The 22,968-nt window shown below is 44.1% G+C and overlaps 1 protein-coding gene across 4 annotated transcripts in view; it reads right to left on the reverse strand.

The window, feature by feature from the left end:
* ppargc1a (peroxisome proliferator-activated receptor gamma, coactivator 1 alpha) overlaps window positions 1-22,164 on the reverse strand; it is a 236,078-nt gene extending 213,914 nt beyond the window's left edge. For 2 of the 4 annotated variants that reach the window (XM_035426525.1, XM_035426524.1), the window contains exon 1: window positions 21,791-22,161. In XM_035426525.1, the coding sequence (XP_035282416.1) occupies window positions 21,791-21,871 (81 nt within the window). In that variant the 5' untranslated portion in view covers window positions 21,872-22,161. Of the gene's footprint in view, window positions 1-21,790 lie in introns of all 4 variants that reach the window. The other 2 variants (XM_035426528.1, XM_035426529.1) reach the window with 2 other exon arrangements.
* Window positions 22,165-22,968: the final 804 nt, after the last annotated feature.

Below are 22,968 nucleotides of genomic sequence, written 5' to 3' on the forward strand. Positions count from 1 at the left end.
GGCTGTAATTAGCTACCCCCGAACATATAAAGAGTATACACTGTATAATCAGTGTTCACTGATTAAACAAAATACGTTAAAAAAAAAACCTGGATGGCATGAGTCATGAATCAGGCCGAGAGTGAATCAGCTCCTCAGAAACAGCTGTACACAATCTCGCTGACATCTCGCTTATTCAGCAATTAGCAGCTAAGAAAAAGCGAAAAAGAAGAACTGACAAAAGTGGAGGTGCGAGCTCGCGCGGCCACAGATTAAAAAAAACAAAAAACCCGCCCATCACCTTGGCGACTGCCGTCTGCGTCGTTTCACCCGCCGCCGCAGCCACCGATTCGGCTGACTGTGAAAACGGCGTGCTACAGGAAGGCTTCTCTGTTCACTCTCTAATTGCTTGGAATGCAGACTACTTACAGAAGCAATGAGGGGGGTAATGAGAAACTAATTTTTACTAATTTCAGCTGGCTCTGCTTCCATTCTGTTTGATTGTGAGAGCCTTCTGCATCATTACGGCAACATCTGCAGTAACTCACGGTGCATAAGCCATAAAGAAAAACAGGGGGGAGCGTTCAAACACTCGCGCGCACATGGGTGCAAAATTGGGTTTTGATAGGTTTCCAATGAACCATTGTTTTTCGTTTGATGTTTTTTTTTTTGTTTGTCTTTGTTTTTAATGAAAAACACCAACTTCTGTTGTCGCGGCTCTGACAAAGAATCTCAGATGGAATTACAGAAGACTCGACAGAATTGAGAGATGTTAGTGCAATTCTCTGAACCCATACGAATTGTGTAATGTTTACCATTCATTTAAAACAAAAGAAAAATATGTAGGATTTGAGTCTTCTGTTCTCTATACAGAACTGGGCATTCAAGATGGAGTAGAACAGATTGGTCTACTGATTGCCATGTGGAATCATTAGAGAACAGGAAGCAGTTCTCTAGTGGTACTGTTCTGCCCAATAAAAAAATTGAGTCAATGGATGGACATATTGTGTGGTACTTAGCTAAACTACTATTGATCAATTAGCTGACCTTAGCTACTCTATGCTCTATGCTCGTGCTACCTTAAAAGCATGTGCAAATGCTGACACATGCTCAAAAACACTCGCTCTGCAGAGTTATGTGGTTAGAAATCTGTCATATTTAGAAATATTTCTGTATTGTTTGGTAGCTTCACAGTAAACTTCTTTCCTAAATTCCCTTGGCATTCCCAACCTTTTCAAACCTTGTTTTTGGACCATGAGGTGCATCACTGCACTGAGAAACAATGCTTCCGCTGGGCATGCCACCAGAGAGACATCTTTCCAACAAAGTTTTGTTGTTTTGTGGTTGTTGTTGTTTTTCAGTCGCTATCTTACAGCTAGGGCTACCAGAGGCTTGCATCACGAAGCAGGATTACTGAGTTAGCTGAATGACTGCACTGAGTGAAAAGCAGAACCCTCCCAAATCCGATACATGGGCTGAAGTAAAAAGAGCTGTTCCAGGTTTTACTCAGTGCAGTTGAGGGTACAGCTGCACTGAATAAGGTTGTCTCCTCTTGTTTTCTTGCATGGTACTTCCGTCCCCCGCCAGCCAGAGGTTGCGATAGCCTCTTTGGCAAGCCCCTTCTCCAACATCCATCCATCCATCCATTATCTATACCCACTTATTCTTGGGCAGGTTCGTGGGGGGAGGGGGGGGGGTGCTGGAGCCTTTCCCAGCGTGCATTATCCCATTTGCACCATCTCAGTAATCTAAGTTCATAAAGTAATTGGCACTAATTAAGCACAGATGATGACAGACAGCAATGTTTACAAGCAACACTCACGTGTAAAATTAAGTTTGATTACTTACTACTGTGAACATGCTACAGTATTTTAAAATGTTGTACGGATAATTTTAGGTGTTGTTAGAAGCAGTGGGAAATGCCCACATTAAAAATGAGCAGTTGTATAACTTTTAACTTGCACAAAAACATTTTTTTAAATTCACGATTCTACTAATTAACTAATCATGGTCATCATTCAAAACCTTAAGTATCACGTGTCTTAGCGCTGAGCTAAAGCAAGAAATTGCTATATATGGATACACTTTTGAGTTGCTCAAATATGGGGAGAGTCAGGAAGGAAAGTGAACAGGAATAGAAGTTTAAATGCTATGAAAAGCATGTCTTTGAGCCAGTGATACTCAATCCTGGTACTGGAGAGCCACAGAGTCGGCTGGTTTTTGTTTTTTCCTTAAGATCAGCAAAAGATTCAGACCCGAGAAACCAGGTAACCAGAGTTAACTGTGTAATCAACTGCTTTAACCGATCAGTTGCTCTGCTACTGAAGTGCTGAGTAACAAAGAAAGCCAGCAGACCCTGCGGCTCTGCAGGACCAGGAGTGAGGACCGCTGGCTCAAAGATATGCTTTTTGTAGCATTTATACTTCCATCCAGGCTCAGTTTCCTTCCTGACTCTCCCCATATTAGATCAACTAATTGTTTTTATACATCTCTCAGTTAGAAACTCAATTGTACAATTAGTCACTTGACTGTGCCTTTGGGGTGCCTATGGGGACCCCTGGAGGATAACCATTGAAATACAAGTTATATCACTGCAGGTCACATGGTGGAAACAAACTGGTGGCCGTACTTACAGGTAAACTGCCCTATCACAGCCCTAAAGATAACTGAAAGGGGTTAGAAAGTTTGATATAAAAAATATACAGACCTACATTCACTGGACACAAGTTATTCAACATAGATTTGCGTTCAAAGAAAAAACACGGTTCGAAATGCTGTCACATTTTATTGCAGAATCTTTTGTGTGTATTTTAGTTAAGCATTCTTATGACATGTCGCCAAGAATATTTATTCTTACATATCTTTACATGTTCTATAATTACAATATAGAACATGAATTACAACATAGTACATTTGAACTACTAACATTTAAAACACACTTCTGTAAAAATGGAAAATATGAAACGAGATCACGACTGACACTTTATGTTTGCGTTTGAATGACAGATCCTCGCCTCCACCTTTACTTCATCCCTACTGGAAAATACACTCTATCCAACCAGCCTTTTCAAAAATGCAGAACCGTTAAGATCGCAAGACATTGCACCACGAAGGGCGACATCATAAAAGATTCATCTTGCATAAACAAGGGAAATCAGATTTAGGTTGGTCGCCTGTAATTGAATCGGCTTTAACTTAATCCAGTGGCAACATTCTTGATTGGCCAGATTTACTATCGTTCTATCAAACTGTCCCACGCAAATTGCATGGGGCCGGCTGTTTACCCTGGCTCTACCTGTACACCTAGGCGGAAACATGGTTCAGGGTTCTTAGGGGGTATTCTGTTACGTGGGGGTTTCTCCATTTTTCCATTACAGTGCATTGAAACACCAGCTCTTGCACATGAGGAGGAGCAGTGACTCGGAGGGCAAGTCTCAGTGCCTGTTTGTTAGTGGGGGAAGGGGGGTGGGGGGGTCACCCAGTGACCTCACGGAGAGCTACTCGCTGGTGGCCCCCCGTGGCCTCTTCAGAGAGCGAGCGGTCGCTCCGGCGCGCAGCCCCCTCGGCCCCAGGGTAGAGTCCTGCGCGAGCAGCATGGCCGGGGTCCATTGTTTGCCTCTCGTCGCGCCGCGCACGCTCTTATACATTCTGCCAGCGCCCCGTCTGAAATTACAGCTTCATAAAAACGGCTGACACCTCTGCATCAGAACGCACCGGCTGACTCAGTCTAGCAATCTGCATGACAAATTAGATCGCGCACGCAATCAAAAAAATTTGCACATGAAATTTTCAGAGAGCGGAAAACCCCATCTGAGGAACCTCGCTATGTGGCAAATGCGTTTTTTTCCCTTTCTTATTAGTCCTTGGCAGAGTCCCAGTGCTTATATAAGTCTCATATTTGACTCCTTCCTCTGAACATCGCCGAACAGGTGCCCGTGAAATTAAAGTTGGTTTTCAGACGCACGGGGGGAAAAAAAAAAAATGCAATGGCACTTCACTGTCACTGAGGATTACCTCCAGAGAACACGACAGGCCGCTCTACCACCCACGGTGTGTGAAAATGCTGCAGCACACACAGCCGCGGCTGGGGACAGGGAGCCAAAACTAGTGAAAGTGCAAACACTCCAGCCAGAATACAGAAAGGCTGGATGGACATCTCTCTCTCTCTCTCTCTCTCTCACCCTCTCTCTCACTCACTCACTCTCTCTCTCTCTCACCCTCTCTCTCGCTCACTCACTCGCTCTCTCTCTCTCTCTCTCTCTCTCTCTCTCTCACCCTCTCTCTCACTCACTCACTCTCTCTCTCTCTCACCCTCTCTCTCGCTCACTCACTCGCTCTCTCTCTCTCTTTCTCTCTCTCTCATCACTTCATGCACTTTGATTTGATAATTGCTGCTCCAATAATCGGTTAGTCAAAGATGGCGGATGACAACCTGTCCACGGGCACCAGCACGGTTCAGTTCTGTGAGCATTTAAAAGTTTTTACCCTTATCGTGAGGCACAGCCACATTCTATAATTTTATTTCAGCCTTCATTACAGATTCCATTAAGATCTTCTCAAATTGGGCTTTTTCAATGAGGTCTCGCGTCTCTTGTTTGTTTTAGTCCTCTTGTCGGTGAGTCAAGTGTTTTATTAAGCCTTTTCTGAGATAACGGAGGAATTACAGAAGCACAGAAAATAAAAAGCCTGTTACTTTTATCTTATTAGTTGCCTTCGTATCAACGTACTGTAGCGTCTAGTGTGTAACATCTGCACACTTAAGAGATGTAAGATGTTTGGCTCGGTTCCAGCAACGGTCTCACAAGTTCATTATTTTCTCATGATCCCGGTAAACGTTTCCCCGCGACCATGCGAGTAACTCACCGGCCCGTTCCTGCTCCAGATCCACGCTCACGCGTTCCAGCGGCAGTTTGTTTTCACAGCAGCCCCACTTCCTGGACGGCTGTATTAAATTCTGACACGACTCGGAGGGGGGAGGAGGGGGAAGCACCGCGGCGCTCCGCTCGCCAGCTTGAGAGATTTTCTGCGCTCGGCTGCGGAAAGCGCGTAATGCAAATGAAAGATTGTTATAATTTTACTACATTATTGCAAAGTTCCTTCTCCGTGGCAGTCTCCCGGCCTGGGCTGACTGATTTGTAGGAGCCCGTGCAGTAATGCTTCCTGCACACTCACTCATAATGAACACCACGCTTTAAACTGTTGTGCGTCGGAAGCCGTTCAATTAATATTACGCCGCCATTAAATAACTATTTAACTGACAATCTGGCGGATGGATGAGCGTATACGCTCCGGGCATGGGTGTATTTTTCAACATATCTCACAAATTTACACCGGCAAACGAAGCACTTTGGGGAAACGGTCTGTAAATTAAATGTTAAACAGCCTCGCCGCTGTTGTACCACAAGGAAAAAAAGGAGAGAGAAAAAAAAAAAAAACCAGCGAGGTGGATATTTTTTTCGCAGCCGCGACAAAGGATGCCTCATTTGAATATTTTCTGCCGACTACTACAGCTCAGGAAAAAGATCATTGGTAATTAGGCCCCGGTCCTTCAGCCTGGTGCTGAGATGAATCGACTGCAAGGTGTAAAGGTGTAAATAAGCCAGGGGGAGTAGGGAGCTAACCTTCTTCCCCACTGTGTTCCGCGCGGCTACAGAGAGGGAGGAGAGGAGAGGAGACGGAGCGAAGGGTCTCTGGACTCCGCAGACAAACAGCCGCTCTCTCGCGGGACGATCGCGGGGGCGCCCGGGGGAGCGAGCGCTCCGCGCTGACAGATAAAGGAAACCCTTTTCCCCAGTCGATATTCATTCTCCAGGCAGGTCTGGGCGTTTTGAGCAGGTGAATACGCATGGAGAGGGGAGCTGTCACAGCCGCTGCTTTAGGCGCACTCTTCTTTCCATTGGCCAACTGGGCGCCACCAGTGACTCGGGTAACTTCAGGAACTACCAAGACGAAAGTGCATTTTTAATCTGTGAGAGATATTGACGTGAGTCATCGTCAATTTATGGTCGTCTTCATATTCAGATTTTTCGAATTCTAGGTGCATCCCCAGTGAGTGATGGATGGTTTTTGGAGCTGTCACCGGTTGATGTGTAAATAAGATCATGCAAAAGGCTTGAGGTGTGCTATTTTGGTATTGCCTGGCCCAACTTTACCTTCTGAACAGCACCTTTTAAGAACTTTGCATGGTGAATGGGCAAAACATAGAAGCATTACTGCTATACTGGCTATACTTTTAAAAAGTGATCAGTTTCATCAGTCTCTTTCACACATACACAAAAAAGCTCAGAACTGGGATCTCATTCTGTTCAGCTGGGAGTTGCTAAATTAATTTAGAGGATATAAGCTTTTGGTGCATTAACCTGGCCTGTTCATTAGACAAGCCAGGCTGATAAAGCAGGGATTGTGAGTGGGGACAGGCACCTCACGCTGGTAGAGGTGACAGAGAGGATCACACAGCTCATGAATATTAATAGCAGGCATGTCCTGCCTCCACATGCCTACGAGAATATTGACCAGTTCTGTGTCTGCAGAGCCACGACCACAGAAGCAAGATGAACCAGAGCGGTTCTGAGGCTCCCCTAACTCATCTAGGCAACATCCAGGCAAGGCCGTAACAGAGTCTTTCGCTCTTCCCCTATCCCTGACTTTGTCTGAGCAGAGACAGATTCAGACTTGACCTGCACTGAGGGGGTGGGCTGACGGATTGAAGCAGAAGAGTGGTTTCAATAAATCGAGCCGAGTGTTGAGTTAATGTACTCACCGAGCTATCAATAAAGAGGATAACCATATACTACCTTCCCAGGGAGTGATGTCACTGACAACCTGCTGGGCAGAACCCCTCCCTCCCTTCCCTCCCTCCTCCCCCAACACAACCACAGCTCCCACCACCCCCCTGCCCCCGCCCCTCTGCCCCGGCCTAGCCAATCAATAACATCGCACTGCTTCACTTGAAAAACCTGCAGGTGAGCAGAATCTGAAGTAGGGGGGATGACAGGAGTGACATTAAACCTCTCTAATGCAAAAGAGGAACAATGCTTTAATGTAGCGTTATACATTAGCAGAAACAAAATCCCTTCTCCGAAGGCCACCGGATATAAATAGTGGACCGAACATAATCAACATGAAAGATTTGAAAATGGCACTCCTCTGAGCGTCTGTTTGCTTCCCTTTTTCTGGCATACTGATGCCAGGGAGGAAAGTCAAGCCTAAATGGGGAGAGCACAGCTGGATCTCCAAAATTTTCATTCCTCCCCACAATTCCCCTGTCTCGCTAAGAGTGTGTTGATGCCCCTCATCCTGTCAAGCAAAAACACCTTTTTTTTTTTTTTTTTTTAAAAAGCACCTACTACAGTTTCCACTGTGGCTGAACAAAGCAGGCCAGAATTGCCTGAAGCTGCTTTTATCCCCTTGGTTTTGCAGGAAAACACACAGTCCTGTAGAGGCTAGGGTTAAACGACATGTCTCTGCCACAGCGTTTGTCACACAGCGTCGGACACAACTGCTTTCACTAACCTGTGACTGGTCTCTCTCTCTCTCTGTCCATCTATCTCTATCTTTCTGTCCATTCATCTTTCTCTCTCTCGCTCTGTCGCTCCAACATCTGTTCTTTTCCAGAGGTGTGTTTGCATAGCTTTGTTGAAGTTTGCTCGATGCTGGGTGTCGTGGGCTGTGGTGTTGAGGCGTAGCATTGGGAGAAGCATGCGCTGTGGTGTTGAGGCATAGCATTGGGAGAAGCATGCGCTGTGGTGTTCAGGTGTAGCATTGGGAGAAGCATGCGCTGTGGTGTTGAGGCATAGCATTGGGAGAAGCATACGCTGTGGTGTTCAGGTGTAGCATTGGGAGAAGCATGCGCTGTGGTGTTCAGGTGTAGCATTGGGAGAAGCATGCGCTGTGGTGTTGAGGCATAGCATTGGGAGAAGCATGCGCTGTGGTGTTCAGGTGTAGCATTGGGAGAAGCATGCGCTGTGGTGTTCAGGTGTAGCATTGGGAGAAGCATGCGCTGTGGTGTTCAGGTGTAGCATTGGGAGAAGCATGCGCTGTGGTGTTCAGGTGTAGCATTGGGAGAAGCATACGCTGTGGTGTTCAGGTGTAGCATTGGGAGAAGCATGCGCTGTGGTGTTCAGGTGTAGCATTGGGAGAAGCCGCTCCAGTGCTTTGCAGCTGTGCGGCTTTGCCCGGTGACCTGTAGTATAGTGCCTGCGGCCAACACCTTCAGAAGAAGCATGTGGTCCTCTAAACTACAGTCATCTGAGACGCTGAAGACAGCAGTGGCTTTTCGGAAGAAACTGGATCCCTTCAAACAGAATACATGAGCTCAACCAGCTAAGTGCAGTATGTAAGCAGCTGCTTTTTCAAGTGGTTGGAATTCATTTGTGTCGCGGCGTCAACAGCTATTTTTAAAACATGCAAAGTTAATGCATGTTTTCCTGTTTCCTGTTCCTCATTTATATTCCAGTCATTCCTGTCAGTAAAAACATGGGTAAATGTTCCATCAGCTATCCATTTACCTATAAAAGCAGTCATGATGGAAAGAAAAGCTAAGTTAAATGAAATTCATAAAAGCTAAATAAGCTAAATTCTACTTTAAAGCCCCACTTTAAGAACGGGGGTTCTAAGTGAACTGATCAGGGCATAATTGTAAGCTTAATACTTCTGACACTATGAAACGTTTATTCGCAGCTCGATTGTTCGCCCACCAGAAACAAATTATTACATTTTGCTGGACTAAATGAAAGGATTCCATATTGATAAAATATCAAACAAATCGCTCGTTCATAATAGATCCCTCAAAAGCGGAACATAATTTGGGCATAAATAATTCATAAATACAGGCCTTCCCTTTAATCTCTTGCCCATTGTCCTCTAGCAGTCTCAAACTGCAGCATAACCCATCAGGACAAGACTGCGCAGTAAGCAGAATGTTCCCCTCTTTGGTTTCACACATCTTTCCACAAAATGGGTTTTTACTCAAACTAGGTGCCCTGGGATTATTTAAACAGCTACCTGCGGATCAATACGTACTTATTCACACAGTAGTACACACAACACCTGATGCCCGCTGGTATCACCTACTCTAATACCAGATGCAACCTGCAGACAATAACTTTTAAGTGCCAACAGGGTTCTGGTTGATAAATAGGCTATCTGACATCGTCCCTGTGTTTCTTGCTGGGGTGAGCCAGACATAATTGAATCAAGTAGCCATCAAGCAATTCCAATGAAAAATTGGCCCCCCACTTCTAAATTGGTATTTTGTGAAAGAGGCTTTGGATTTACACTGTATGTGCCGCAGCTATCGCTGTTTCGGAAAGGAGGAGCACAGCTCTGCCTTCTCTTTTGCGGAAACACACGTTGGTATTTCTTTTTTATTTGACAACCAACATTATGCTGGTCTGAGGCCTTCCCTGAAGGCATAGCAACATTACAGTGTCATCAATCCTGAAATAAAATAGCAGCTTTTTGTAGATAATACAGTACATGGTCATCTTATGGTTATGGTTAGTCGATGCTTCTATATTTTACTTCTTTTAATCACATTTTTAGATGGGAGCGAGTGGGCATACTGTATATCGTAGACATCTGTAAAGGATTTTTTCCGTAGCTCACAGGGGTTATTGCTTTATGGTCTGTGAGCCGGGAGATGGTAACCTCTCTTGAAAGCAATCTTGCTAAAACTCGGAACAGACCGCAAGCCCAAAGTCTCGCTTAAAAAGAATACAATAATAATGAAATCTTCCAAAACATGGATTTATGGACTTCCCCCTTCATAGAAAACAATGGACTTTGATCATGTGTGTACAGCGTGTGTGTGTGTGTGTGTGTGTGTGTGTGTGCGTGCGTGTGTGTATGTGTGTGTGCGTGCTAGTATGTGTGCGTGTGTGTGTGTGCGTGTGTGAAGGGAGGTGAAGATTCAGCTACCTCAGAATCCTGAGGTAGCGGTGAACCATCATTTTACTTTGGAAGCCTAACACGAGGGATTGGTCCTTTCCTGCTAAAACCAATCATTTGTAAAATGTCACCTTTAATTTCTCCACTGCATTAGGGTAAACAAATACGTGCTCAAGGCCCCTAAGAGCCTCCCGAGCTCCAGGAGGGAGAGGACTCATTGATAAGGATCTATTAGCACAGACGGCCTTACAAATTGTGCGGAGAGACAAAGTCGTCTTTGGCGCGTGCCAGTATGACTGATGTCTCCACACCTGTGCGGTTAATCCCCCCCGCCACCGCAGAGACGGATTTCTTTGGCTGGTTCACAGCGCTGGGTCTGGCTCACACCCCCCCCCCACCCCCACCCCGCCCCCACCACCACCACAGGTGCTGTGCGGCTCAAAGTTTTTAATAGGTATCGCAAACACATCACTCTCATTTTCGCAACTTATATGTTGTGCACCGAAATCTGCGAAAGGAATGGGAAGCAAAACATAAACGCGCTTCTCAGACACTTTATATGTAAATGCAGACAGGGCAGTGAATTGCAGAGGGTCTACATTGTGAGGCTGTTGACAAAATGTTAAAGGCCTCCACAGTGAATACCATATAATCTCACTCCCCTCACTGTTCTTCTTTTTTTGGTCTATTTTGTAATAATATATATATATATATATATCATTAACATACAGGATGTCAGCATTTTGCTATACAGAAGAGCAATGATGTGTCAGGCATGATATTTAAACCCCAGCACTAACAGCAGCTGAAGATTAAATAAGTCCTCTGGAGGGCTTCCTTGGGAGAGATGCATTGGTCACCCCTGGGGAGGCCGCAGCACTGTTTGTTTCTGTTCTACGATCATCTGAGCCACCACAGGGCTTCCTCAGAAGCAGGCCTCCTAATCAAATGCGATCTGCATGTGCCGTCCGCACTCCCCCCGGGAGCAGCACCCCTCCCCAAAGGAAGAGGGATCCTTTCCACGCTTGCGAGGAGGAAGTTGCCGGGCTACGAGAGAAAAACAGAAGCGCCAGAGGAAGTTAATGACGAAGCACGCGCGTCTCCTTCGCCGCAATTAAAGCGGCTCCCGGTATATAACTATTGCTTCAGCCTACCTCGCTGCGAAATTGGGTCACCCAGGATTCATTCTGTGCATGTGTGGGGGTGTGTGTGTGACTACATATCCCATCTGTTCAGGATTCACCTAAGCACAACCCCTTCCTCAGCCTTGAGAGTAATGTGACTTGACAGAAAAGGAATTTTTTTCATACAGCTGAAGTTTACACTAGACACACAAAGGGCGAATATTAGAGTTACTTTGTTGTACGCATGTTCGTGTCGTGATTTTCGTAGCATAACCGGAATGGATAAATAATTAAGCAGGCCGGGCCCTGGAACAGCCTCAGAGTAGGAAGAGAGGAACAAAATTGCTAGCGTGCTTTCAGCATTGAAGAATACCACGACATGCACATAATTAAGCACGCTTTCCAGGAATTTCTATGACTAAAATATGGAAGAGGTCCCAGTTTTTTTGTGTTTTTTTTTCTCGTAATTAAAGCAAAACATTGCTATCACTAGCATAAAGGCACAGCATGCACTGTACTCTAAAGCTGCTTAATGAGAGAGATAAATGCTATGCTCATTTTAGCCATTTATACCTTTTATTCCAGTGACAGAAATGACAGAATAAAGGGCGCAGACCTTATGAATGACAGATGAAGGACACCTGCAGCAAGGCCCTCCATTAAATGCAAGTGCCCAACTGCGGCCATTGCAGTCAATTAGTCAAGGCCGCCTAATCAGACTTCTGGATCTCTTTCCTCTCCAAGATGACAAATTAATAAGAAATGTTTGGAAAGGAACACAGGAGTGTGAGTGGGATGTTCAAATCTGTTCAAAGGTGGGTGCTTCATCCCAACCGTAACCGCATCCCACACACACATGTTCACACACACACGGAAAGGCCAAGAACTCCGAATATGACCAAACCAGTCACCGCCAGTCCACTTTCCATATCACACAACATAAACAAGCAAGCTCATTTCATGTACATCACTACTCAACTTAATTCATGGCATACTACATGCTGTAGATATTCAGGACTTATTATTATATTCTGATTCTCAAAGTTTCAATAAAACCTACGAGGCAAAGACAAAAGAAGAAAAAAAAAATCAAAGTCAAGTTTGTCCAAGGGATGATTTGTTGCTGTAAACCAGTGAATCTTTTTCTCACAATTAAGAGTGTGGGTATTGATTTCCAATGAGCCTGTGGAGTGGCTCCGCTGCCTCCGTCGCAGCGAGCCCTGGGGAGGGGTGACCACGCTTTCTCTCTCTCGTGCGAGCTGTGTGCTTCCAGCGCGGAGCGAAGCCTCGGGCGCCGGCCGTCAACCCAGCAGGACACGGCGACCCTTATACTGGGCCTCCAAATCAACAACCCGCACGCTCCAATAACGCCACCCTCCCACCCCCCCACCCCCCCATTGACCACGCTCCGTGAAGCCTTACGCAGGAAAAGGGGAGGGTAACCTGGAACCGAAGATCAGCTGAAACAACGCTGCTAAAAAAAAACAGTGAGGAAGATCACACGGAGGTGTCGAAAAGCGACACAATGAGGCCTCCTTAAAGGCACGACGTCCGCTCTGGTCTCCCCGCGTCCCTTTTAAAGGACACCGGTGTTTTTGTGGTTCAGCTCAAAAGCCCTAGATGTGTACTTTCAGGCTTCCAGAAAGGTTGGAATTTATATTTGAAGCTATGCTATCAATGGAAAGCGAAAAAAAAAAAGATAAAATAGAAAAAGAAGCATCTCTGCTTTAATGTCAATGACAATCAAATTCTGTGTGACTGGACGCTGGGTAAAGGTGAGACACCACAGCAAGCCGCCACGCCGACTGTCAGCAATATGGATGACTGAATGGAAGCCATCTGATAATTCAGCCATTTCACACTGAACCAAAAGGCCAGTGTCACGCTGCTTTGGTTAAAAAAAAAAAGCACACTGAGAGGAAAAAAAAGGCTCAAGAGAAAACCAACCGTAACTCTCCATGACCAAACGTGGCATTCGGACAGATTTATTGTCAGAATTATCACGGATTTGTTTAAACTGATTAATTGAGTTGTTCACTGTTGAAACTAAAGGAACGGAATTACAAAGGGACTTTGAAGTATCTGACAAGCTGGAATACATTAAAAATATAGCCTTATTTATATTCATTACACTGGCCCATGGCAACAAAAGAAATAATCTGCACCAGTGACATTGTTTAAAGGATGCAAACATACTGTTTTCCCCAGTTTTCCAAATTATAAACACTGTAAACACATTGTGATGCATTGCATTTATTGTAACCAATTTATTGTTTCAGAATATATTTCCACAACAACAAAACTTCCAGTGGTGTTATAATTAATGATTAAATTAAACCTTTGTTTTGCAGAGTGAATTCTAAAGTGCATGTAATCTTCTCTAGTCGCAGAAATAAAACGCTAGCAACACTACAACATCAGTAATTTTAAGAATGCTGGGCCTCTACTGAAACTACTTCAAGAGGGTGCTGTAACTCAACCTGACCACCAAAGTATAGGCTAACAGTAGAAAAAACACCATGGCAGCTTTCAAAAATGCAGTCACAACCACTGACTGCCATTGAGCCCTCCTCTCCGCAGGTCACCTCACGCTGCTGAAAATGGCAGAGCGTGCGGTACCCAAACATAACCACCGCAAAGACCCGGCTAATCGAACTCGCCACTGCACGCATGCCTCAGGTATCTTGATCTCAAAGAGCTTCCTCCTGCCAAAAGATTCTAGCGACGGCTGACATTACAGGCAGGGTCCACTTTCAGCCCAACTATGTTCCATTAGTCATGTCAGGTGACACGACTGGCGAAGAAGGTCATGGAAAGTTCTGCTGTTCTGCGGAGATAACGCGAGCATGCGCCCTGCCAGAGAGAGGAACGGGCTCAAATCCCAAAGTCAGCCGAAGCATCTTCAGATGAGTTAAAGGGCAATGCCAGCCCTGGAGAATCACTGTATCTGTGTTATCAAGGCTTCCTTTCGCAGCGGGTTTTTCTGCAAAAAATAAATGTGGGTGGTAAAATCTCACACACGGTCTCAAATATGCACTCCCGGTATCAACAGTTGTAAGCCACTGATAAGGTCTGTGAAAATGACAAACAGCCGCGTGCGTGCTTGTTGCTTCCAATGTTGCATTCATAAAGCATTCACACCGTTTCAGCTCCACCGAAAACTCAGATGTGATTACTGCTTGATTTGATCACAGCTATGCACATTGCATACCAGACCCCTCTTCTTTATAGTTACTTTTTTCATGATTGTTTGATGATAACTCACAGATGGTTACATATATTCCCTATAATACCTCCACTTCTTGTTTCTGGCAACTAACATGATTTGTAGTGGACACAAAAACCCATGCACACACTCACACATGTGCACAGACACAGGCATACACACACACACACACGTGCGCCTCTGCAAACACATACACCAACTGACCACTACAGCACACACCAAACTGATGTGATTGCTTTAGCTACAACAAAAAAATATCATGTTTATCAAACTATATTTAGGCAGCACTTGATGCACTACATTAATTCATGTGAAAAAAGCAGTTTCATTTATGGTGACCGAACCGCATCAATTTGATACAACTGAATAATACAACTGAATATTACCCACCATTGCTATTTCCTATCCTGAAATTTTCTGTAGGACAGTTGTAACAAGATTCCAGCAGCCTTTTTCTCATATCAAAACTAATGAAAAGTTTTAATAGGAACGCAGCTGTATTGCTAATCTCATTAAATGTCACAAGGGCGTCAGGGCAGAGAATAAAAGGTTATGAAGATTATTTAATCTCCAGGACAACCAAATTTGGTACAGTAAGAACACTTCTTCATGACATCAACACAATCATATCTATAAAATATTCACTATGCAATAAATTATTATTGGATATGTTTGATGAACTTCTCAGACAAATCTTTTTAAAGCATGAATACATTTTTATATGCAGCATTGTACACTTCTACTTTATTAAATAATCTCTATTTATCAGGAACATCTGATGAAACCAAAATGGAAAATTGCACTGGACCAAAATCTCGAACTGGCTCAGGTGTCAAAAAAAGCATTAACTGTTCTAAAATGTCTTGAAATCCCTTGACCAACTGTCAACAGCACATCAAAATGAGGGCCAAAACACTTGGAAATCCATTTCAGTAGACTGCACAAGCCTGGCCTTTACTTTCTGGGTGCCTTTTACAATGGAAAATGGAACCCTACAAAGGAAGGCTCCAGAATCACCAAACAGCAGCCATGGAAATTACTTTCAAAAACTGCACACAGTGACAAAATACACAACATTACTCTCAAAAAACACCACGTTCAATATGCCTCCATGCGCTTACGTTCTGAAACACACAAATGGAAAGAGCCTTTTCTCTGAGAATTCAGTTTGCTTCCCTGCAACGAAACGCGCTCACATTTCCATCGCATAATCAAATAACACACAACGCCTTACATCTAACGACACAAATCTACTGTGTCGGATCTGATTGGGATCCAGAGTTTTACCTCCGGGTTTAACTGCGACAGATTGCTGTCAAGCGTACTGTAGCGCTCGGTTTCTGCTGAGTTTTTGGGTTTGGAGCGGACCCCCCATTACTCATCCGCGAGGCGGTACCTCGGCGAGGAAGTGACGCAGGCTCTCTGGAGAGGCCTCTTCCCCAGGCAAGCCTCCCAGCTCAATTAGCTTAACTCACCCAGGCTTTCTGCTGATGAAGGAATAAACACACCCGAGCAGGAGAGAGGAGGGGCAGCCCTTACCGGAGCCTACGATCCTGGGACTCTTCAGTTTTTAACTCATTCTAGGGCCATGGATTTCAACCCTAGTTCTAGTGCACATTCAAATGAATGGGCATTCAGTGCAGTCCACTGTAGGACCAGACTGGACTCTGATTACACATGCAGAACTTAGCAGCCCCACTGACAATACAATTTACAACATAGTGGAGGCTGTTAAATATACGCTCATTGTTGCATTCATTTTTGTTGTCGTTGTGCCTGCGTAAACATGAAATTAGCTTGTTTGATGGTGTGTTGTGGGCATGACATCACACCAGATGCATGACATCAGTTTCATAACATTGTTTGGTTGACAGCTATAAATTCCAGAAAAGTAACAGTCTAGATTGAGTAAAGCATTTTTGTCCAAACTTGTACTCCTAGTCAAGACAAATGAATAGAAACATCTCCTCTAAAAAACACAATCAACCAGCTCAAGCTTCAAGGAACAAACTGCTATCAACTAAATAATGGCATTTTTCCATTTTGCGCAAGCACACAATCACAACAAAAAAAGCCAGCAACATAATCTGTCTCCCCTCTGAAAATGAGAATGATCATTTTTAATTTGCCCCAAGCTTTTCACCCTTCTTGAAACGACTTCCACCGGTCCCGACTGCAGAAGGCAGGTGGTCCACATTTGAAATTCAGTGCATAAATCATGGAAACCGGTGATGGACGTGTTATCAGAACGTCCTAAAGAGGCCAAGGTCCTGAGGAGCCGCTTTCGACGGCGCGTTTCCGCAACGTGCCAGCACGGTGGTCCTCCCGGCGGGGAAAGGGGGGGGGGGGGGGGAGGCACGCGTGCTCCAAAGGCAGGGTGGGGAAAGCTCCAGAAAAAGTGCTTGGCCAGCATAACTCAAGGCCAAAATCTATTTAATCACAGAATAAGGACAGTTCAAGAAGTGGCAATGTAATATTCCCTGCATAAACTCCACAGCCTCAACTCCTGACCCCCCGCCAGGAGTGCGGCCGCTTTTTATGATGTGGAATACATCTAAGTGCCAGCCCGCCAATACCAAACTCATTTCATCAGAAACAAATAAACGCCGCACGCTAGCCCGGACTCAGCGCCATAACTCTGCGTCTTTGGTGTAATTTGGTCCTCGGTGCCGCTCAGCACCCACATAAGCGCATCCCGCCGCAAAAAAAACAAAAAACAAAACAAAACAAACAGAGGGAGGTCAATAATTGCGAATGGGGCGGGAGATGCAAAGCTTGTTTGTTGTTATTGTTTTCTCTTGCATTTTCGGGGACGAGAGGGGGGCCCGTCGGCACAGCGTGCCCCGCGCCGGTCGTGTCGCACCTGCACGCGCACGCAAGAGGTTAAGAAAAGCAATTAATCCACGCTCGCCACAATCAAAAGAAGGTCACCTCCTGACACGCGCCCGCGGAAAACGGGATTGAAAACGCTCCTTTTGCGGAACTCGCGAGCCACGATCGCCAAACACCGGCCATCTCGTGAAAAGAAAGTCCCTTGTATTCACGCGAAATTGATAGCAGACCACTGGATATTTTCTGCCCCCGATTCAGACGCCATTATTACGCAGGCTTGCCCGGGCACGCTAATGCTGTTTTCCCCCCTTTTCATTTCAGCTATTTATTTTCCCGGAGCACAACATTTCACGTCCGTGAGCAAGGAAGACATAAAATTTCATGCATTAGCTAATGACATCAATATCTGATTGCGCTTTATTAAGAATTTCATTGATTGTATTGCAGTTTTCCAGGCCAATCTGTCTTCCAGAATCTGTTGCTATGCCACATTACACTTTCAGTGAGCTGCTAAATGTGTATCATTCCAGTTTTTGGCTCTATGCAGCACTGTCTGCTGAAGAAGGACAGAAGACAGGAACATCTACGTGCCCACTGATCATCACGGAAGAAAACAGGGAGCTGTTTGGCATAAAAAGGCAATAAAAACAGTGTTTCTTAATGTCAAAACTCTCTGTAAATTCAGCTCCCCAGAGATGTGCCTTGTTAGTGCTTGTTACCGCATCATTCTTTTCCTGCAAAATGAACAAAAAAAAAAAAACAACTTTCAACCCCAACAAAAGTAGACGGCAGCAGCCGACACTGTTCTTGTTCAATTCCAGACTGTCTCTTCATTTTATCTTCACAGGCCAATTAAATATGATACTTCCTCACAGTGTGAGCCTGCCGTGGTCTCGTACTTGTACCCCACAATGGGGATTAGCAGCAAGAAAGGCTCAGTGCCACTTGTTATATACTCGCTTTCATATTTTGAACAACAAATAACGCAGCAGCAGGCAGAAGCTTAACCGGTCAGCAATGAGTAAGTGGCAGCACTTTTATGAAGTCTGATTAGATAATTATTCATCCATATAATCGCAATATGTTGCAAGGTAAAGAAGAGACGGTTGCTTTAATGCTCCCATCACAGCTGGGCCCATGGGATTCTCAGTCAAAGCAAAGGAAATGGGTAAGAAGATAACAAGTAAACAGACAGAATTCCCCAGCACCAAAGGTAAAAGCTACAAAATAAAAAAATAGCAGATGAGATTTACAGCTGATCAAACTGCAGGTAATGGCATTGCCACTAGCTGGCATGGCTGGCCTCTCTGAAGGAGGGGATTATAGATTTCACTGTCAGAAAGCAGGAAAAACAGGGACTTTATATGTCACATCAAAAGCAGTTAATATGGGTGGGTGTAAATGGCATCAGAAAGGAACGGGTATGAGATGACTAAGGAGGAAAAGGGCCTCTTTCAAGATTACTAAGGCAGAGTTTATATGCGAAATATTGTACAATGTAGTGAAGTACTGATACTTTTGTTGATCTAGCTGTGCAAATAATTTGTAAGATTATTAGATCCCTGTGTCCCAGGTGACTTACCGTGCGCTGCTTAGATTTCACATACACGGAGGGAGTCTTAGCAAAATAAAGTGACTTTTCCAAGTGAACTGCACTCACCCTCTTACACAGCCCCAAACCACCCCACTAAGAGAACACGAGCGGGTAAAAGCGTAAGCACTACAACGTGAGCCTCACAATGGAATTTTCCTTGTCGTGTAACCGTAACACCTGTGGAGCACGAAGACAAAAGCAGCTGGGGCTGAGGAGGCCGAAAACGACAGCAAAGAAAGAGATGGGTGCCACGCGTCTGACAATTTGAAATATGCATGAGGCGAGCTGCTCAGAAACGTATGGAAAGCAGTCTGTTTTCAGAGCCCTTTCTTAAAAAAAGATTTGGAGTGATAGGCCTCACTCTTAAACGGCAGAGTGGTAAATACTCCCCACCGATGTCAAAGCACGTTGAATCTATCACTTTCTGAAGTGTGAGTGCCAGACAGTGATTCAGTCTGGAATGTCAGGACATGCTGATGTGTCATGAAATTTTCAGCACCTTGGACAGCTACGTGAAGAAACTGAGCGAAAGGAGACGCGTGTTTTTCTCTTTTTTCCTCTCTTCCTCTCTCTCTGTCTCTCTTCCCCTCTCTTGCTCTTCCTCTCTCTCTCTCTCTCTCTCTCTCTCTCTATCTCTCTCTCTCTCTCTCTCACACACACACACACACACACACATCACTAGAAAAATGCATTTCCCCCAGTAATAATTAAGTGAATGTGGCAAAGACTACCATGCATAGCCCGTGGCCTCAGTGCTCTTTTTGGAGAGGAGCTGCAGTCAGCTCTCCCTGCAAGGCCCTGAGACTCCAGTCTTCTGGCCTCCATGACTCAGAAGAGGCTGAATAATGTAGAGGTTTTACACAGTCCTCAAGCACGAGTGGATAATCTGGTCCAACAACAGACTGTGTCAACATTTCCCTTTTATTTATATATTTATTTCTTTACATACTGTCAAATCCAACAAGGAAATTTTCTGAGCTCCAAACATAGCTGCAGTGTTATTTTTAAGGCTTCTCGTGAAAGATGTTTTTAAAGTCCGGCCACATCAGCCCATCCATGTTGTGTTTCCATGTCCTGTGCGACCTGCATTACAGCAGTGCTCTGTGAGTCAAAGGAAACAATCAACTGTGTTAATGGATGAATTAACTATCCTGTTGTCTCTAATGAGGAGTTCAATTCTTTTGCTCCATGCTTAGTTTCTACTTGCAGATTGATATCGGTGTTCTCTTTTGCTATGGATCCAACATGGCCTTAGTGACATCAATCTTCAGAGTTCATTTGTAATTGCTTGCTATTTTAATAATGTTGTCTTTTGTTAACAACATTCCTCATTTCCTTTGCGATTAAAGCAGCCAAACTACAAGGTGCACACACCATTTAGCTACAAAAATAGCCAAAAGCTTCTTGAACAGTGCATTTCTTTGCCTTCATTGCAAATGGAGGAGAGTGGCACACATGCATCAGCACCTAAGCTATCACCACTGCCTGGCCCATCTCCCCTCTTTGTACTCAGAGTACAATGAAGACTAAGACATGCTCTAAGAAGTCTGTTGATGTTTTTTTTCTTACTCTGTATGTGAGTCTGTAGCCTTTACAGATGGGGACGTGGTTTTCTGTGCTATTTGAGTTAAACTTGGTAAAAGGCAAAAAGTCTGAGTGACCGCCATTCATGAATCATTTACAAGCTCCTATCATTAAAAAGTAGTTCTAGTGGTAATTCTTGAGCACACAGTGTAATAGCTTTTTAAAGAGTAGTCTCAAACTTTCTGAACCTGAACAGAACAGTACACTAGAGCTATCTGCAGACTGATATAATCCAATACATTATTTTGCAAACAGTGAACAAGTGAACAGTGAACAAGAGACAGATGTATTTCACATTAAAAGTAGGCCTATTTAATTGGCATACATTAATGTTCACATTCCATACATGATTCTTCAAGAAAGTACAATGCTTCACAGTTGATATGTTACATACCTTTTGCTGCATACGTGTAATGACAATTTCAAGCAGAAACTATTTCCTTTGGAATGGAGCAAATGGATGTCATACCATGTTAAGGGAAATGTTTTTAAGATTTAAAAGATTGTACTATTGTTCGGTTTTATCAAGTATTCCCAGAATAGGCATTTTATTCTGCCAATTCTGTTAATACATAATTAACAAAAAGGCAATGGTGTGGTTTTTGGATCCCTTGGAACGCCGTGTAACTTTAAACTGGTATCTGTTAGTTAGGGGCAGCGGTTTCCTAGGAACGAGTTCACCATGTCTATGCTTTTCCATTGTATCAGCATAACACATGCGACAGTCGCGCGTGCAAACAGCGCCGAAAGTTACTGTACGGCACGTACCATTTGCGTCCATTATAATAACTCCGGCGATAAATTAAATACTTACAGGTAATATGCACGTGGGAGATTACTATATGCATCGCGTTATAAATACAGAGTCGCCAAATGTTGCTGACCTCGAAGACAGCATATGTACAACTGACACTGATGGTGACGCAGACACAGAAATGCACACTGCGTTTCTGTTCTCACGTTCTGCATCCTTATAAATCGAGCGTAAGATTTGTATTGCAAAATGTATGTTATTGTTTATCGGACTTAACGTGTGTGCCCTATAGCCTAACATCGAAATTAACCGTAAACTATTCAAACTGCATGCAGTGCATGGAAGAGGTCCATTAAGTTATATCAAGTTCATTTGGTGATTAGTGCACACTAAGGCATTGCATTGACACTCCGTATCCCTCACACCAACCTCAGCCATTCCAACAGGGTTAATTATATTATATTTCCGAGATAATTGGCACATTTCCCGGTGAAATACTCGCTCAAACCATTACTCCATTAAAAATGCAAATTAAAATCTCTCAAAAACAATGTTGAGCCTTGAGGTTCGCTAGTCAGCGCCGCGTCGCACGTTGTATCATGGGATCGGCATGTTGTTTCATTTGCTTTCCCTAGTTGCACTCCTTGCGTTCAAATATGCATTTTATTGTAGGCTACTGGCATTTATCCGAAACGAAAGGCTTATTTTTTAAATTTTATGCCAAACTATAAAACTGTACAGCTGAACAGAAGTAGTCTTGTACTTAGTTGGAATGTGTCCTCAGAATTCCGATGAAGTGTTGGTCCTACCTGGTCGTGTGCATTTTCCCAGGTGAAGTTGTGAAGACAGGAGGAAAACAGCTCATCTTCAGACAGCGCATAACCTTCCATCGTGTGCGATGTCGGGAAAAACGAGGAGAATGTTCAAGTTTGGAAATCTTTTTTCTTCCCTCGACGAGTCTCTGCCCTGCTTGTTCTACAGCGCCGAGTGTTTAACCAGAAGGAACTGTGTGTTGCTGCTTTGCTCTGTCACGTGGACGCCTCCTTTCGAAAACCGAGAACCCTTCATTGGAGCAAGATTGTATCGTGCTTCTTTATTTATTTCCCGTGAGACTATGTAACCCTTTTAATCTCGGTTTTATTAACTAATAATCAAATTCAAAGGCAATTCAGTAGTAATAGTAGCGTTCACCGTTCAGCGACGAGCTTCAACAGGTCGTTTCTTGTGTTAGGCACAGTAGTAATTGTTTCAACTTCCATCATGAATAATTAATTTTTCTCTTGCTAATAGTGAAGGTTTTAGATGAGCATTAATATATGACTGACAATAAACTGCATTATTTACTCCTGCAACTCAGAAAACCTTAAGAAGCTGTATTTGTGAATATTCATTCTAGTTTAGAAACAATGTTGCTGTTGCTTTAAAATAAGCACAAGTTGGTTGGCAATGCTTAACTATCTATTATAATTACCACATATGAGGAGCACAGACTTTTGCTAAATTTCATCATACGGTAGATAATTAAATTTGTAAGAGAGACAATGGAAACTATGTTGATAGTACTGAAAAGACATGTTGTGTGATTACCAGGAGATTGGGGATTAAGAATGCATTCTTAAGTGTGGTGAACAGTCACTGATTGTTTCTGATCGAGTACCATAAAATCTACGCAGGGAAGCCATGTAGTAGTATCAATCAGCATAAGAGTATGTGTGCATGTGTCTGATGTGAGTTTGAGGTTACAGTGTATGGAAACATCAGCAATAAAGAAGCTTCTGAACGATATGATCTAAGGGATATCAGACATGTTGTTTACTTCAACATGCCAAAATGTTCTCTCATGGGGGGAGGGGGCAGAGCAGCGCTAATGGAGGTGCACTGTTCCGACCGCCGAGCGATCAACCATTGCAGATGGTCAGTCACCCTTCCGTTCGGCAGGGACAGGCTGCATTTTGCAGCAGAAAGCGTTTGACCTCCTGGCACCGCA

This window comes from Anguilla anguilla, chromosome 7 (assembly GCF_013347855.1).
Source record: "Anguilla anguilla isolate fAngAng1 chromosome 7, fAngAng1.pri, whole genome shotgun sequence".
NCBI classification, from domain to species: Eukaryota; Metazoa; Chordata; class Actinopteri; order Anguilliformes; family Anguillidae; genus Anguilla; species Anguilla anguilla.